The 18,119-nt window shown below is 36.8% G+C and overlaps 1 protein-coding gene, 2 long non-coding RNA genes and 1 pseudogene across 3 annotated transcripts in view; 3 read left to right on the top strand and 1 right to left on the bottom strand.

The window, feature by feature from the left end:
• The window catches only part of LOC126614075 (uncharacterized), a 28,692-nt gene extending 20,589 nt beyond the window's left edge, over positions 1-8,103 (top strand). Inside the window, exon 2 of the long non-coding RNA XR_007620264.1 lies at positions 6,658-8,103. This is a non-coding gene — a long non-coding RNA (uncharacterized LOC126614075). The remainder of the gene's footprint in view (positions 1-6,657) is intronic.
• The window catches only part of LOC126614047 (alcohol acyl transferase 1 allele RGb-like), an 82,470-nt pseudogene that overhangs the window by 7,059 nt on the left and 57,292 nt on the right, over positions 1-18,119 (top strand).
• Positions 10,299-18,102, top strand: LOC126614050 (alcohol acyl transferase 1 allele RGc). Its single transcript, XM_050281688.1, has 3 exons — positions 10,299-10,403; positions 15,271-15,687; positions 16,969-18,102. Exons 1-3 carry the CDS (start codon positions 10,380-10,382, stop codon positions 17,905-17,907), a joined length of 1,380 nt encoding a protein of 459 aa, XP_050137645.1. The 5' UTR covers positions 10,299-10,379; the 3' UTR covers positions 17,908-18,102.
• LOC126614070 (uncharacterized) lies at positions 11,647-17,184 on the bottom strand. The gene is made up of 2 exons (XR_007620259.1): positions 17,036-17,184; positions 11,647-11,751 (listed from the first exon to the last, which is right to left on the bottom strand). It is a non-coding gene; the product is annotated as an uncharacterized LOC126614070 (long non-coding RNA).

The following is an 18,119-nucleotide window of genomic DNA, read 5'->3' as shown; positions in this document are numbered from 1 at the left end:
CACGTGGCGGGAGGGGCACAGACCTACGCACGTCATCTTCTTCCTCCAATCGCCGGACTGGTTTTTCCGGTCACCGGAAAACTGGAGATTTTTCAATCTCCTTGTTCTCCGTCATTTCTCAACCATTTTTCACGCATTTTATATCAAAATGAAGCCCTAAGCATGTAGAATCACGATGTACTAGTTTAAGGCTCTAAAAACTACGAAATCTCACCGGAGAAATTCCAAGAAAACCGGCCAACTTAGAACTCAACGATCCCGACGTCCAAAACCTTCAAACTAAGCACTCCGAGGTTCCTTAGAACCTCACTAAGCTCACTGTAAGCTTAGAATTCCCTGAAATTCAACAATTCATGTGTGCATGAACAGTGATTTCAAAATGGGTCACGGGTTCGACGAGATTTCTAAGGTTTCCAGTTCTAAAAGTAACACCATTCAAATCAGGAGGTTAAAAGGATGAAGAATCTCACCTTATTGGCGTCGATCCGTGGTGATTTGAGGGTTTTGTGCTTTGGTCCGTACAATTCGAAGGGAGAGAGAGAGTGAGCTGCGAGGGAAGAGAGAGACGGCACGGGGAATGAAAGGTTTGTCCCATGCGTGTGTGTGTGGTCCACCCAAAAACTAGTCACTCTTAATTCCCTAACCACACAAATATACATACATCCTTTAATCCAACTTAAATTTTCCAAAACTTAGGAAAATATACATTATTCAAAACATGCCATACACATACCTTAGTAACCGTCAAGGGTACTTTCGTCATTTCACAACCTCGACAAATAGAATCTTGAGACGGGCTGTGACAGATAATATCCCGATATTTTCATCGAAATTTCCTTGTTTTTGGACTACCGATATTTCCGATATCATCGATATTTTAGACCTTGATAAAAAATAGTGGTGGTACGAATCGCCATCTCGATCAGTCGAATCTCCAACCAATCTTTATTAGGATGGGATTCTGAAAATCAAAACCGAACCGAAATTTCGGTATTCTCAAAACAAGTTTCTGGATTCGATCGTACAGTTCGGAATTTCAATTCCATAGGAATTTGCCTCATAAACAAATCAAACCCAAATCCAAATCCAATATCAGAAATCCAAATCAACCAAATTCACATAAAATTAATCCGAAAATCCAAATCCAAATGCAGCAACAATCAAAAGCCCTAAATCATAAATCCCTAATTCAACATGCATCCTAAATAAAAAATTAATCCCAAATCCCTAAATAAAGGGGATTACCGGGGCTTCTCACTTTTAATTTCTTGCATGACGTTCGAGATCTCAATCATCGGGGGTCTCTTCCGTTTCAGAGAATAAGAAGCGACGGTAAATGATGAAAAATCAAAATGCGAGATGGAGAGTTCTTAGCTCACCGTTGTTGTAGAAATTGTCGAAAGAGACGCTGACTCCTAGAAAGAGATAGTCTGAGAGAGGGAAATGGAGAATCGCCGGATCGTGGTGGCTTGTGGTTGTGTGTGGTGGTGGCTGGCCATATTTGTGTGGTGGAGGGAGGCTTTGTTCTTTGGTTTGAGAGAGTTGCATGCTTGCAGCAGTTGCTTCGAGAGAGACTGAGAGAGAGGGTGGCTGTTTATTGGGAGTGTGCTAAGTCCTACAATGAGCTAGCAATAATATGATTCAAATTCCCCATTGACGAGAATCGGACCTAACACCTCTCACTTACAGGTGAAGAGAAATACCACTAGACCGTGATTGACATAATGTGATTAAATCTGGGGGTTTTTTTTTCTATTAATTACAAAAAATTTGTTTTTTCTGTTTTGTTATGGGTGAAATGGGTAAACTAGTAAAGTTAAATGATGGGAAATTCGTTATCATGTAAATGATTAATTTGTGGTTATGTGTACCAATATTTTTCACAGTTAAATAAATAAGAGTGCAAAAGTTTTCGATCCGAACCGTTGTCATCCTTACGCATGAAGCACTCTATCGAGAATGCAGCACTCTTTTACAAAATCTTCCTCAGTATCCTTAACTCTTTTACAATCTATAGTGGCAACAACTTCATCCTATTCATTTGCATGCAGGCTGTTGCACCTATATACTCAACAGCTTCTCCACCCATGAAATTGCCCAATTGATATGATATTTCCTTCGACAAAAAAAAAAAATGATATTTCCTTGAAATGTGGGGGCAAGGCTGCATGTTGTTCGACTGCGCACTGCCGCAAAGAAATTGAGAGTTTGGGCAACTTAAAAGATGTGATTAAGTACATAAGGCAAGGGTTCAATACTCAAATCCCACCTAAATAAGTACAAATTAACATGAACTAGTCACGTTCGTCATAGAGACATCACACGCACTAAGTTTGGAACCCTAATATTCTTCATGTAGATTTAATCACATAAATGTATAACAGACGGTATAAAAGTGAAAAAACAAAAAAGAAATGACGTTAAATACTTATCAAATATTCCACAACAAAGTAATGAAATTAGACAAGTTTAGACGTATTAGGGCAAACTCTCATGTGAACATCGTCTAACTGTTTTACATAAAGAATGAGATTCACAGCTACGTGCAAGGAATCATGATAGTAAGTTCCTACTTCACCAGACTAAAAAGTCTCTAGGATGAACGAGGAGTACAATGTTCGATTGTGGCATGTAATTGTGAAACAAAGAAGGAGATTGCTTCGTACGTTGAAACACAGAAGACCATGAAGTTTCTCATGGGGTTGAATGATTCTTACACCACCGTTCGCAACAACATTCTTCTCTTGAGCCACTGCCCACAGTAAAGAAAGCCTACTCATTGGTTCTCTGTCTTGAGAGACAGGCGGAAGTTTCCGATGGGAAAAACAATACTACCCAACCAGAAGTTGCGGAATTCGCCGTGAAAACCACTAGCCGAGAAGCTGAATCAAAGGACGGTGGACCTCGATTTGGGAAGTGCAACAAGACGAATCACACTACTAAAAATTGTCGTGCTCATCTCAAGTGTACCTTCTGTGGATGGAAGGGTCACTTTTTTGGTTTTTGCCTCAAGAGGAAGACAGCCTTTGAGAGTGAACAAAGTCAACCTTTCTCCTCCAAAGGCAATCAAGTTGCAACCCACGACAAAAGGGAAGTGATGCCTAACTTTCCTTTTTCTCAGGAGGATTGCAAGCAAATTCTCCAAATGCTGAACAGGAACAAATCATCTTTTGCCAACCAAGTGGGTAATTCTTCAAACCATAAGAACTTTCAGGTAAAGCTTTTTCTTTCACATGCAATGACAAGAAAAAAGTTTGGATTTTGGATAATGGGTCCACAGACCATATCGTTTGCAGTCCTGATTCCCTCGCATCTTCAAGACCCGTTGAAAACCATACTGCTGAATTACCAAATGGCTCATTTGCTAAAATTACTCATGTTGGACAAGTTCTTTTCTCACCCAACCTTGTTCTTGATAACGTTTTGTGTGTACCACTCTTTACGTTAAACTTGATATCAATTAACAAATTAGCCTATGACTCATTATACATCACAATCTTTCTAAACCAATTTTGTGTCGTACAGGACCTACGTTCAGGGAAGATGATTGTGACGGGAATTGAACGAGATGGACTTTATTATCTCGACCCACCAAAGAAAGGAACATGCAAAACTGTCAAAACCCCACCTTATAGCTTTTGGCATCAACTTTTTGGGCACTCCATCGCATAAAGTTTCCATGTTATTTCCTTTTTTCCAAAATAAATCTTGTGATTCAAATAAATGTTTCATTTTTGCTCATTGGCCAAACAAATGAGATTACCATTTCATTGAGTTCCATATCCACTAAGTCATGTTTTGAGTTAATCCATGTTCATATTTGGGGTGGTTATCAAGTTACTTCTATTTCAAGTGCAAAATAGTTTCTCACCATCGTTGACGATTATACTATGAGCACATGAATTTATTTGATGAAACACAAACCGATACAATATAATTCCTTGTCCAATTCATCCACATGGTAGAAAATCAGTTCAATACTAAGGTCAAAATGGTTTGAAGTGACAATGGTCTTGAGTTCAAACTTGACACTTTCTATAATCTCAAGGGAATTGTCCATCAAACTAGTTGCATCAACACACCACAACAAAATAGTGTCGCTGAACGTAAGCATCGACACTTGCTTAATGTTGCTCGAGCCTTACTTTTTCAAGCTAATCTTCCTAATTGAACGTTTTTGTGGGATGCAATCCTAGCTTCTGCCTATCTCATAAATCGAACACCCACACCAATTCTTCAAGGAAAAACACCATATGAAAAATTGTTTCACAAGGAACTGAATTACTTTCACCTACGAGTTGCCTTTAAAATTTGACCCTTGTGCATGTCGTCGCATTTTCATTGGTTATCCCTATGGTAAAAAAAGGTTACAGATTATTTGATCTTACCCTCCGAAAGGTTTTTGTGTCACGGGATGTTTTTTTTTTTTAGATCAATTTCCCTACCACACCTCAGACATTTCCGCTGCCTCTAATTCCTTGTTCAATACAAACTTCTCACCCCATTGCACTTAGATATGGACTCTTTCCCTCCCACCATTCCTCAAGTCATCACATCTGACAAGTTATCTCTTGAATCCCATGATACCACACAAACCTTATCTGCCAACCAACACCAGAAATATTGCAACCACCTTTATCACCATCACAAATACCGAACAGGATCTTGCCTTCTCCAGAAACACCACCTACTGCCCTTATTTCACCCCGCCCAGCCCTGCACCTACACCATTACCACTCCAACGTGTCATACGTCCCACAAAGCCTTCCTCATTTTTGCAGGACTTTCACGTCGAGACCTCTCTTTCGTCAAGACTTACTTCGACATCTTCAATGAACGTGGTTAAGTCATCAGGTACCTCTCATCCACTCTCTCACCACTTATCGTATAATCGTTTTTCACCCTACCATAAATCCTATACAGCTAACCTCACGGTCATTAAAGAACCCATAAGTTTTTCGCAGGCCGTTCAAGACCTCCATTGGCGTGCTGCCATGCAACATGAGATTACGGCTCTTTAGGCAAATCACACTTGGTTTCTTGTGCCGCTGCCACTCCACAAACGACCCACCCATTTGATGCAAATGGGTTTAATTCAAACCTCTTCTTAGAAGAATAGTGAATGTCTTTCCTTATAACTCAATTGCAAAAATGTAAAAATTCGAAACATGATTATGATTGATCTCAGAATTGTCTTCTACGTCGTACAATTTAAATGCTCTTGCTAGTGAATATGGTTTAACTTAAAATGCTTTATGGATGCTAAGTTTATACAAAATAATTTAACAATCTAGAACATATTCACTAATCAAAGAAATTAAGCAAGTCACTGAATGCCAACTACATAATAGTATTCCCCCTACACATTTGAGCCATTTGGTTGAGAAAATTCTAAACATTTTAACAAATGGCTGATTTGGGATTGTAATGCTTTTAAAAAATCTGGAACATTAAGTGTGTTTGGTAACTGTTTGGACCCAAAATTACATCATCGGCCCGTGCAATCAAGGTCATTGAGTAAGCATAGTCCCCAACCATCAGATCGAATAGTGAAGATCGTTTTGTTATTATTGAAGGATAATATTATGATAATTATCTTTTAATGATAATTAAGATGAGATATGTATCTCCAAGCTGGAAACACGGTAGCACAATTCAAGTTGATTTTGGATGTTTGGCGTGTGAATGTGTGGGTGAGATCAATTTGGTTGACTGACAGGTTCAAGTGGTATGCTGCAAATTGATTATTATCCATTTAAAGTATGGTGATAATTAGTAAACAAATGAATTTGGAGTTCACTTAGACGGCTGAAGGTTATTATGCATGCATGGATAAAATTATAAAGTGATGGTGGAATAAAGAGCACCCCCGAATTATCCTTGGTAGGATGCCAAGAATCTAGTCGGACAAATTGCATCAGATTGGAACTGGTGGGCTTTGAAAGGATGGGAAAGATGGGATCAAGTTTGAACTTTTTGATAGTGCATGATTGCACCTGGTCAAATTTGGTGGAAAGATGAGTGGATTGTTGTGATGCTTCAGTTTGAAATGCATGGCTAAGAGATAAACTTGCATGCTAATTATTTGCATGCCTTGGTTCCAGCACATGGAGATCATCAAATACTTGGACAATGATGGACAAAATAAGGAGAAAAGGAGATAATGATGGAGATTTTAAATTGGTTGGATAATTGCATGAGAACTCCATGCATTTGGTTGAGTCTGATCCACGCCAAAAATCTCGTGCAATATTCAAAGATCAAGTCGGCGTGTCCTTATAAATACAGAGGCAGTGGCAACGAGAAGATGACCCCCTCCAATTCAACACACAAGCTACCCTGCGCAAACTCTCGCTCTACGCGAAACCTCTCAACAACCTTGAGATTTTTATTTTCCTTTTTCGCCAACACATCTTCAGTTTGGATAAACATCACTGTGAAGGCAACCGGTGAACATCTTCAGTTTGGATAAACAGCACTGTTGCCATAAAGAGCACGCCCAACATGACATTAACACATTTTACTCCCCGGCCGAGCTCGGCCGACGAGTTGGCACGCCCCACACACAACCGAATGACGTAGTTAGCTTATTAATTACTTGGCCTACGCGCCATGTAGGCTTGGTAGTTTTTACGGTCAACAGTAACAAAAAAAAAGTGATTTTTCAAAAAACTGTTGTCAATGACAATAGAAAAGCATAGAAAAAACAAAAACAGAGTCTACCATGCTTCTAAAGAAAGTGCTTTGTTTTTTTCTTCGAAATATAGTAATTAGTGCTCATTTAATAAAATTTTCAAACGCAAGTACAACCCCACATATTTTACAAAATTACAATTTTTGCCCCTACGTTATTGTCTTTGACAATTATTATATCACACTACATACTATATCCTTTTTAGTTATTTAACACATTCACAACAATTTATATAACAATTTACCAAACACTCAGACACTGTTTTTTGTTGTTAAAAGCACTTTTACAAAAAAAAAAAAAAAACTTATCAAACACGCAACAACTGTTTATTCTCATAGGACAACATAATCACATTTTTTTTAGAAAGCACAGGAATACCAAACTAATCCAAAGTATTGCCACTTAGTACTACGGTCTAGTGGTTTTTCCCTTCACTTGTAAATGAAAGGTTTTAGGTTAGATTATCGACAAAAGAGAATTTGAACCACATTATGCTAGCCCATTGTTAGGTTTAGCACACTCTCTCTTTAATGTAGATAATATCATTTGTTAAAAAAAAATTATTTTTTATCTTAACCCAATTTCACCATAGAATTAAAGGAATTACAACCCTTGATTAGCCCAAAGTCAAAGACGACTTTCTTCGAAGTGATGTTCTTCCTTGGAGAGGCTATTCTCAAGCAATTTGGATGAGGTTTGTTCTTAAGGACTTAATTGAATGCAAGTGTGAAAGCGCAAGCTTTTGTATTTGGCTAATTTCCTAGACAAGTTTATTGCGTCTGCAATATATTAGTTCTATATTTTAGGCGTGTTGTAGTTTCTAGGTTTAATTACTGAAAACGTGCACATCAAGGCATATATTGGAGTATCATGTGCATTCATATAGGAAACGAGAATCACATCATTGCATATCTTGAAGATTATAATATCAGTTTAATTGCTTAGTTTTAAGAAATAAACTCAATTTGATTTATTCTAGTTCATAATTCCAGTTTCCTTTATTCTAGGCTGTTGGTTTCATAGGAAATCAAGCCTATCATTGATTTTTGCTTGGTTATAAGATTTGAGCATAAAAGGTTTAAAACAAAGTTCTTGAGTGCTAGGTTAGAAAAGTGATCTTAGTGAAACACTTCATACCTTTCATATTATTCATCTTATTCATTTGGGTGAAGAAGTTGTGTCCATCTATGTGACGAAGTTGAGTGCAATCTCTTTAGTCGTGAGGAGAATTTGCTGAGTGCGTCATGTTCATCCAAAAGAGAGCAAAAGAAAGACTGTGTGCTATATGATTAAAAGTACAGGAGAAAACTTCAAGTGTAGTAGATGTTTGTCTTGTAAAAGTACTTATTTCTCAATGGTTCTTTAATCGGTTGTATGCCCATGAATTATATCGTGAGTCTTTTGTTCTTTTTTCTCTATTTAATTTTGTTATTCACTGTTACGTAGTATGATTGAAACTGTACTTGAATCCTCGTTTGGAATTTTAGTTGAGATTATTTATCTATTGGGTTTGGGTTCCTCAACCCAGCTACCTTTTCAAAGTAGATGCTATATCACTAAAATTCAACAACACCTTTGTAATTGCTATAACAAGATATCCTCTGATTCACTAAACAAACAAAACATGTCAAGAGGAACCATCACTTTATTAGAGATCCTTTGTACATCAGATAATGTGATTGAATTACTCTATTGCAAATATGAAGATCAAACTGTTGATATATTTACTAAGGGTACGCTAAAAGAGACTTTTGTATTCCTCAGTGATTTGCTTGGTGTCAAAACTAAAAACAATTTGAAGGAGAGTGTTGATGCCTAAATTGATTTCTAGCTTCCAATTTTTTGTATTAAACAAAAGTAATGGCTTAGTTTTTTCAAAATTTGTAACGGCCAAATATGTTGACTCAGTCCAAAATTACAAATGTAGGGTTGATATAGGTTTGCTTTGGTGTGAGGTTTAGATTAGTTTAGAACAACTGGGGTCTTGAAGGCTTTTGTTAACTAGCTAATTTAAATGAGATGTAAGGTGGTATCGTGACCAAAACCCTAAATCATTGAAGTATGTAAGTGACGTTTGAGCTGCAATGTTCTGCCCTATGCTATCACTTTTCTCTTAAATCCTCTTGGGTTTGTTTCTATTTTCTTAAATAAAATACAACTAGATTGAATCATGTATTTGAACATTCTGAACACAAAATTTGACAAAAAGTTCAATGTTCGGAAGTTAAGCACCGAACATAAGAGTTGAGGATTAGCCGATAACCATGAACATAGAATCGGGGGTTCGGTTAACCAGTGCTAGCTGAACCCGCTCGCGATCTTCTCCTCCAAGTTGACTCCTGACCTTCATGCTGCTGTTACAAGGTCTTGATACAATTTGGCTTCTTACTTCTTAGTGACGGAATTTTACGTATTGTTATATTCAACTCCAATGAGTATATGAACACTCGAGTCTAGTTTGGTTTGATTTCTTCTAAAAATTGATGGGGAAGAACAATTGGATGGCTAACCACCAACTTAAATGAACGCAAATAAAGACATAATTCACAAGTAGTTGCTAAGAGCTGTTGGTTTCATGTTCCTTAACAAACATAATATTTTCTTCAGTGAGTGCTATCTTTAACAAACATAATATTTTCAGTGAGTTCTATTTTGTCAAGTGATCGAATTATTTGTTCCACTTTGTTTTTTTAAATATTTGCTTAACAGTGAAATGTTGAGAGTATAGATCTCATATTAGGTAAGGAAAGGACTTTGTATGTGCTTATAAGTAATTGAGTTACACTTCATATTGTCAATTAGTTTTATGATGAAACCTCAACTACTCTTTTTTTTTTGTTTAACAAACGACATTATCTACACTGAGGGAAAGATGATGGGCTTAGACTCAGAATGAACTAATAATAATGTGGTTTAAATTCGTCTTTGGCGAGAATTGAACTTAAAATCTCTCACTTACAAGTGAAGATGAATACCACTAAATTGTAGTATTAAGTGGCGATGGAACCACAAGTTTCATCTTGGTATCAGAGCAGATTATCTTATGTGTGAAGCCCAACACTTGACGTGCTCCACGCCATGTGAAACAATAGTCTCCCGTGCTAATATGCCAACAATGTTTTCCTTTATAGCCCAACACTTGACGTGCTCCCCAACAATGTTTTCCTTTATAGCCCAACACTTGACGTGCTCCCAAGTCCCAACAATGTTTTCCTTTATAGCAGACGTCTAATGGATGTTTTACAAGTCACAGCTGTAATTGGGGCAGTTACGAACGATGTTGGCCTTTTTCCTTCCATTCCTATCAAAGGTTTTCTACCGAACGCCTGTCCTCATATCCCTGTTAGTATTCAGTTTTCTGATGTTGAAATGAAATTCAGTATTAATGTATATGTACGAATCTGTGGTGTGAACTGTGAAATGGTCCCATGCACATGGCTCTCAACAACATGTTTTTCTTTGCAGTCCATGTTGATTGCGTGTTTCTTTCTAACAACATTTTTGATGGAAAAGAAAATAGTCACATTTACAACAGGTGGAAACTTGGACGAAAGATTCGGGAGCCCTTGAGCATCTGCATAAAGCTATATAAGTACTGACTTTCAACTTTTTGTTGGCATGCATACCACAAAATAAAAGTTCCAAATCTTTTGATCTTTTGCTGGTTCTAAAGCTCGTTACTGAAATGATGCCACTCTCAGTACTTCAGGTGAAACCATTGCAACCGGAACTTATAACTCCGGCAAAGCTAACGCCTCAAGAAACAAAGTTTCTCTCAGATATTGACGACCAAGAAAGCTTGAGATTTCAGCTTCTAGTCATAATGTGTTACAAAGACAACCCTTCACTTAATAAAAATTGTAATCCCGTTAAGGTGATTAGGGAAGCCTTAAGTAGAAGTGTATTACTACCCTTTAGCTGGAAGGCTTAGGGAAGGGCCTAACAGAAAGCTCGTGGTCGATTGCAATGGTGAAGGTATCTTGTTCGTCGAGGCTTCTGCTGATGTCACACTTGAGCAACTAGGAGACAAAATTATACCCCCTTGTCCACTCTTAGAGGAGTTCTTATTTAATTTTCCAAGCTCTGATGAAATTATTGGTTGTCCTTTGCTGCTAGTTCAGATGAGTCAATTAATTATCAATTACATGTTATTTAGTTTTTCGTATTCATATTTGGTCATAGACTCATAGCCATTAATTCTTTACAAAAAATTGAAGTAGGTTAAGGGTATGAGTATTTTTTTGTAAGAAATTAGTGCAATCAACAACATATGAAAATTTTAATGACAAATAAGGACATAAACCAGAAAATGCTAACAATATTGTAAATAAGTTGAAGTTTGGTGGCACCGCAACTGTTTTTAACTTTTTCATAAAATTGGCAACCCTTTTCATAAATGAAAATTTACCATACTGCCACCACACCCAAACTTGAACTTATCTATGATACTACCACACCTCTTTGTTCTTATGATTAAAGAAAGTCATTAGGTGGTTTTGGAAAGAAAAGTTTATGAGACGCTTTTCATTATTTTTCGAAACTAATTTTTCTTCGACAATCCTTATCTTTAACCCTATACATTGTAAAATTTGTATACCCACTGAATTGAGGAAATTATATTTCTACATGGTATCTGCCTAATTAGGTCCTAGGTTTTCTACCAGTCTCACATAACCTTTATTGTGTAGGTTTTCCTTTCCCGTTCTTCTTCTAGGTTTTTTGCCTGTCGTCATGTCGTTCTCTTTGTCTTCTGTCTAAATTTTTCTCTTTTATAAGCGTTTTGTCTAAATTCCTCTATATTTAAAGACTCTTTCAAAGAGACTCCATCTTTCTTGAATTTTATTCCTAATTTTATGAAATTTTTGTTTCCTAATTAGATCATCTAATTTAGATGGTTTATTTATTTTTTTGTCTTTTCTTCTAAAGAATTGTTAACTAGCACAAATATGATCAAGAAAAAAGTCTAGTAACTAACTTTTGCAATATGCAGGTGACCTGTCTTACATGTGGAGGCTTCATACTTGCATTGCGCGTAAACCACACAATGTGTGATGCACCTGGATTACTCCTGTTCCTGACCGCTATTGCGGAGATGGCAAGAGGCGCACATGCACCATCTATTCTACCAGTGTGGGAGAGAGAGCTCTTGTTCGCTCGAGATCCACCAACAATTACATGTGCTCATCATGAATATGAAGACGTGATTGATCATTCTGATGGCTCATACGCATCCAGTAACCAGTCAAACATGGTTAACGATCTTTCTACTTTGGTGCCAAGGAGATGAGAGTCATTCGAAAACAGATTCCACCCCACGTAATTTCCACTTGCTCCACATTTGACTTGATCACAGCTTGTTTGTCGAAATGTCGCACTCTTGCACTTAAAATGAATCCAAAACAGGTTGTTCGAGTTTCATGCATTGTCAATGCACAGGGAAAGCACCACAATGTACGTCTTCCCTTGGGATACTGTGGCAATGCATTTGCATTTCCAACTGCAGTTTCAAAGGCTGAACTTCTATGCAAAAATCCACTGGGATATGCTTTGGAGTTGGTGAAGAAGGCTAAAGCTACCATGAATGAAGAATACTTAAGATCAGTGGCAGATCTTTTGGTACTAAGAGGGCGACCTCAATATTCATCAACAGGAAGTTATTTCCTAGTTTCTGATAATACGCGTGCAGGTTTTGGAGATGTTAATTTTGGATGGGGACAGCCTGTATTTGCTGGACCCGCCAAGGCCTTGGATTTGATTAGCTTCTACGTTCAACACAAAAACAACACTGAGGATGGAATATTGGTACCATTGTGTTTACCATCCTCGGCCGCCATGGAGAGATTTCAGCAGGAACTAGAGAGGATTACTCAGGAACCTATGGATGATATATATGTAACAACCTTAGATCCACTAGGATCATGTCAATGATGTGAGTTTTAGACGTAATGCACTTTCTGTAATGTAGAGTTGTGTCTCTTGGAACTTATCCAAAAGTTATAGCTGTTATCCAAAGGTCTGAATGTTATTAAAAAGGGAAAATTAGGTTCACATCCTTCTTTTTGTTACTCCATTAATTAAAATTTTATTCATTTTCAATTTTTGATCAAGGTCCTTGGGTATTAATAACATCATTAATTATTTGAATAATAAAATATTTTTATTTTTAAATATATTCCTTTAATGATAAAAATGTTACAATTAGTATATTTATATTTATGACTAAATTTTTTATCATATATTTTTATTTTTAGTTTGTACCAATTTTTAATTTGCAAATATTTTTTAATTTGTACCAATTTTCTTTTCATTTTTAATTTGTACCCATATATTAGTTTCTTGTTGTGCCCATATTTTTTTTAAGTTTTATTTGTGTTTGTACCCATATGTATACCGTCACATGACATTTAATCAATGATAGAAAAATTACATATAATATATTTATGTTTTATGCCTAAACTTTGTATCATATATTTATATTTTTAGTTTGTACCCGCTTTTAATTTGCAACATTTTTTTTTTTAAATTTGTAGTATTTTCTTTTTGGTTTTATTTTGTACCCATGTATTAATTTCTTTTAGCGCCTATATTTTTAAAAATTCATTTGTATTCATAATTTTTAATCTTTTATATGTACCCTAATTTATTTCTAATTACCCATTCTTCTTTATTAATGTACCACTTTGTTATATGTGAAATGTACCAATTTGTTTGTAAAATTTACCAATTTTTTTAACACTATGGATACATTCTTTTGCCATTTATTGTTTATTATTTTTACATAGTTTTTATCCATTTATTCAATCAAAATTTGACAAAAAGTTCAATGTTCGGAAGTTAAGCACCGAACATAAGAGTTGAGGATTAGCCGATAACCATGAACATGGAATCGGGGGTTCGGTTAACCAGTGCTAGCTGAACCCGCTCGCGATCTTCTCCTCCAAGTCGACTCCTGACCTTCATGCTGCTGTTACAAAGTCTTGATACAATTTGGCTTCTTACTTCTTAGTGATGGAATTTTACGTATTGTTATATTCAACTCCAATGAATATATGAACACTCAAGTCTAGTTTGGTTTGATTTCTTCTAAAAATTGATGGGGAAGAACAATTGGATGGCTAACCACCAACTTAAATGAACGCAAATAAAGACATAATTCACAAGTAGTTGCTAAGAGCTGTTGGTTTCATGTTCCTTATAATTAAGTTGAATTCTCAAAAGAGTGTGCATAACTTGATGAAGAACCAAATATTGATGGAGGAAAGTGGGTTCGGCAGCCCCGTATTGAAGGGGAGGTTGTTGGAAGATATATCGTGTAAGATGGAGAAGGATTTGGAAGGGGTAATTTTGGAAGATTCAGTGAGTACGGAGAGTAGATGTTAATTTTTTAAAATCTTGTAGAGTAAAAGGAGTTCATTGGGTGAGGAGATAAAAGTTGGGTGTAATCAGAAGCTCCATTGCCATTTTAACAAACATAATATTGTCTTCAGTGAGTCCTGTCTTTAACAAACATAATATTGTCTTAAGTGAGTTCTATTTTGTCAAGTGATCGAATTATTTGTTCCATTTTGTTTTTGTACATATTTGCTTAACAGTGAAATGTTGAGAGTATAGATCTCATATTAGCTAAGGGAAGGAATTTGCATGTGCTTATAAGTAATTGAGTTACTCTTCATATTGTCAATTAGTTTTATGATAGAACCTCAACTACTCTATTTTTTTGTTTAACAAACGACATTATCTACACTAAGGGAAAAAGAATGGGCTTAGACTCACAATTGACTAATAATAATGTAGTTCAAGTTCTCCTTTGAACCTTTGACGAGAATTGAACATAAAATCTCTCACTTATAAGTGAAGAGAAATACCATTAAATTATAATACTAAATGACGATGGAACCTTAACTTTCATCATGGTATCTGAGCAAATTATATTATATGTGAAGCCCAACGCTTGACGTGCTCCACGCCATCAATACGCCAACAATGTTTTCCTTTATAGCCCAACACTTGACTTGCTTCTAACAAAGTTTTCCTTTATAGCCCAACACTTCACGTGCTCCCAAGTCCCAACAATGTTTTCCTTTATAGCAGACGTCTAATGGATGTTTTACAAAAGTGACAGCTGTAATTGGGGCAGGTACGTACGATGTTGGCCTTTTTACTTCCATTCCTATCAAAGGTTTTCTACCGAACACCTGTCCTCATATCCCTGTTAGTATTCAGTTTTCTGATGTTGAATGGAAATTCAGTATTATATGTACGAATCTGTGGTGTGAACTGTGAACTGTGAATTGGGGCAGGTACGTACAATGTTTTCTTTGCAGTCCATGTTGATTGCGTGATTTAAACGTTTCTTTCTAACAACATTTTTAATGGAAAAGAAAAGAATCACATTCACAACAGGTGGAAACTTGGACGAAGGATTCGGGAGCCCTAGAGCATCTGCATAACGCTATATAAGTACTGACTATCAACTTTTAGTTACCATGCATACCGAAAAATAAAAGTTCCAAATCTTTGATCTTTTGCTAGTTCTTAAACTCGTTACTGAAATGATGCCACTCTCAGTACTTCAGGTAAAACGATTGCAACTGGAACTTATAACTCCGGCAAAGCCAACTCCTCAAGAAACAAAGTTTCTCTCAGATATTGACGACCAAGAAGGCTTGAGATTTCAGGTTCCAGTCATAATGTGTTACAAAGATAACCCTTCACTTAATAAAAATTGTAATCCCGTTAAGGTGATTAGGGAAGCCTTAAGTAGAGCATTAGTGTATTACTACCCTTTAGCTGGAAGGCTTAAGGAAGGGCCTAACAGAAAGCTCATGGTCGATTGCAACGGTGAAGGTATCTTGTTCGTTGAGGCTTCTGCTGATGTCACACTTGAGCAACTAGGAGACAAAATTCTACCCCCTTGTCCACTTTTAGAGGAGTTCTTATTTAATTTTCCAGGCTCTGATGGAATTATTGGTTGTCCTTTGCTGCTGCTTCAGGTGAGTCAATTAATTATCAATTACATGTTATTTAGTTTTTCGTATTCATATTTGGTCATAGACTCATAGCCATTAATTCTTTACAAAAAATTTGAAGTAGGTTAAGGGTATGAGTAGTGTTTTTTGCGTTAAGGTCGCATACACACCCCGAAGATTTTTTGTAAGAAATTCGTGCAATCAACAACATATGAAATTTTTAATGACAAATAAGTACATAAACAAGAAAGCGCTAACAATATTGTTAATAAGTTGAAGTTTGGTGGCACCGCAACTGTTTTTTAATTTTTCATAAAATTGGCAACCCTTTTCATAAACGAAAATTTATCATACTGCCACCACTCCCAAACTTGAACTTATCTACGATACTACCACGCCTCTTTGTTCTTATGATTAAAGAAAGTCATTAGGTGGTTTTGGAAAGAAAAGATTATGAGACGCTTTTCATTATTTTTCGAAACTAATTTTTCTTCAACAATCCTTATGTTTAACCCTATACATTGTAAAATTTGTATACACACCGAATTGAGGAAATTATATTTCTACATGGTATCTGCCTAATTAGGTCCTAGGTGTTCTACCAGTCTCACATCACCTTTATTGTGTAGTTTTTGATGAAATTGGGGTTCCACCATGAAACCAATTGGCAATATAGGGAGTAGCCCAAGACCATATAAGCACATAGCAAACTTTGTCCCTCATCGATGTGGGACAACTCTCAACACGCCCCCGCACGTGTGGTGGATTTTCAAACCTATACGTGGACAACAACTGGGTGACGTGGAGCGCGTGTGGCCGTTGGGCTTCACACGTGGACAACCTTGCTCTGATACCATGATGAAATTGAGGTTCCACTATAAACCAATTGGCAATATAGGGAGTAGCCCAAGATCATATAAGCACATAGCAAACTTTGTTCCTCACCAATATGGGACAACTCTCAACAGGTTTTCCTTTGCCGTTCTTCTTCTAGGTTTTTTGCATGTCCTCATGTCGTCCTCTTTGTCTTCTGTCTAAATTTTTCTCTTCTATAAGCGTTTTGTCTAAATTGCTCTATATTTAAAGACTCTTTCAAGTAACTACAACAGGCACGAGACTCTTTCAAAGAGACTCCATCCTTTTTGAATTTTATTCTTAATTTTTATGAAATTTTTGTTTCCTAATTAGATCATCTAATTTAGATGGGTGTTTTTTTTTTTTGGTCTTTTCTTCTAAAGAATTGTTAACTAGCACGAATATGATGATCAAGAAAGAAGTCTAGTAACTAACTTTTGCAATATGCAGGTGACCTGTCTTACATGCGGAGGTTTCATACTTGCATTGCGCGCAAACCACACAATGTGTGATGCACCTGGATTGCTCCTGTTCCTGACCGCCATTGCGGAGATGGCAAGAGGCGCACATGCACCATCTATTCTACCAGTGTGGGAGAGAGAGCTCTTGTTCGCTCGAGATCCACCAAGAATTACATGTGTTCATCATGAATATGAAGACGTGATTGATCATTCTGATGGCTCATACGCATCCAGTAACCAGTCAAACATGGTTCAACGATCTTTCTACTTTGGTGCCAAGGAGATGAGAGTCCTTCGAAAACAGATTCCACCCCACGTAATTTCCACTTGCTCCACATTTGACTTGATCACAGCTTGTTTGTGGAAATGTAGCACTCTTGCACTTAAAATTAATCCAAAACAGGCTGTTCGAGTTTCATGCATTGTCAATGCACGGGGAAAGCACAACAATGTACGTCTTCCCTTGGGATACTATGGCAATGCATTTGCATTTCCAACTGCAGTTTCAAAGGCTGAACCTCTATGCAAAAATCCACTGGGATATGCTTTGGAGTTGGTGAAGAAGGCTAAAGCTACCATGAATGAAGAATACTTAAGATCAGTGGCAGATCTTATGGTACTAAGAGGGCGACCTAAATATTCATCGACAGGAAGTTATTTAATAGTTTCTGATAATACGCGTGCAGGTTTTGGAGATGTCAATTTTGGATGGGGACATCCGGTATTTGCTGGACCCGCCAAAGCCTTGGATTTGATTAGCTTCTTCATTCAACACAAAAACAACACTGATGATGGAATATTGGTACCAATGTGTTTGCCATCCTCGGCCATGGAGAGATTTCAGCAGGAACTAGAGAGGATTACTCAGGAACCTAAGGATGATATATGTAACAACCTTAGATCAACTAGGATCATGTCAATGATGTAAGTGTTAAACGTAATGCACTTTCTGTAATGTAGAGTTGTGTCTCTTGGAACTTATCCAAGAGTTATAGCTGTTATCCAAAGGTTTGAATGTTATTAAAAAATAGCCAATAATAAGATTGGCCTAGTGTTGTAATAAAAAATTGAAAGCAAAAGTAAACTAATCACACATGTGATAGGAGCCTTGCTTACTGTAGAATCATATGGAGCAACAAT

This window comes from Malus sylvestris, chromosome 2, assembly GCF_916048215.2.
Source record: "Malus sylvestris chromosome 2, drMalSylv7.2, whole genome shotgun sequence".
Lineage (NCBI taxonomy): Eukaryota > Viridiplantae > Streptophyta > Magnoliopsida > Rosales > Rosaceae > Malus > Malus sylvestris.
This window is presented reverse-complemented; position numbering and strand designations above follow the sequence as displayed.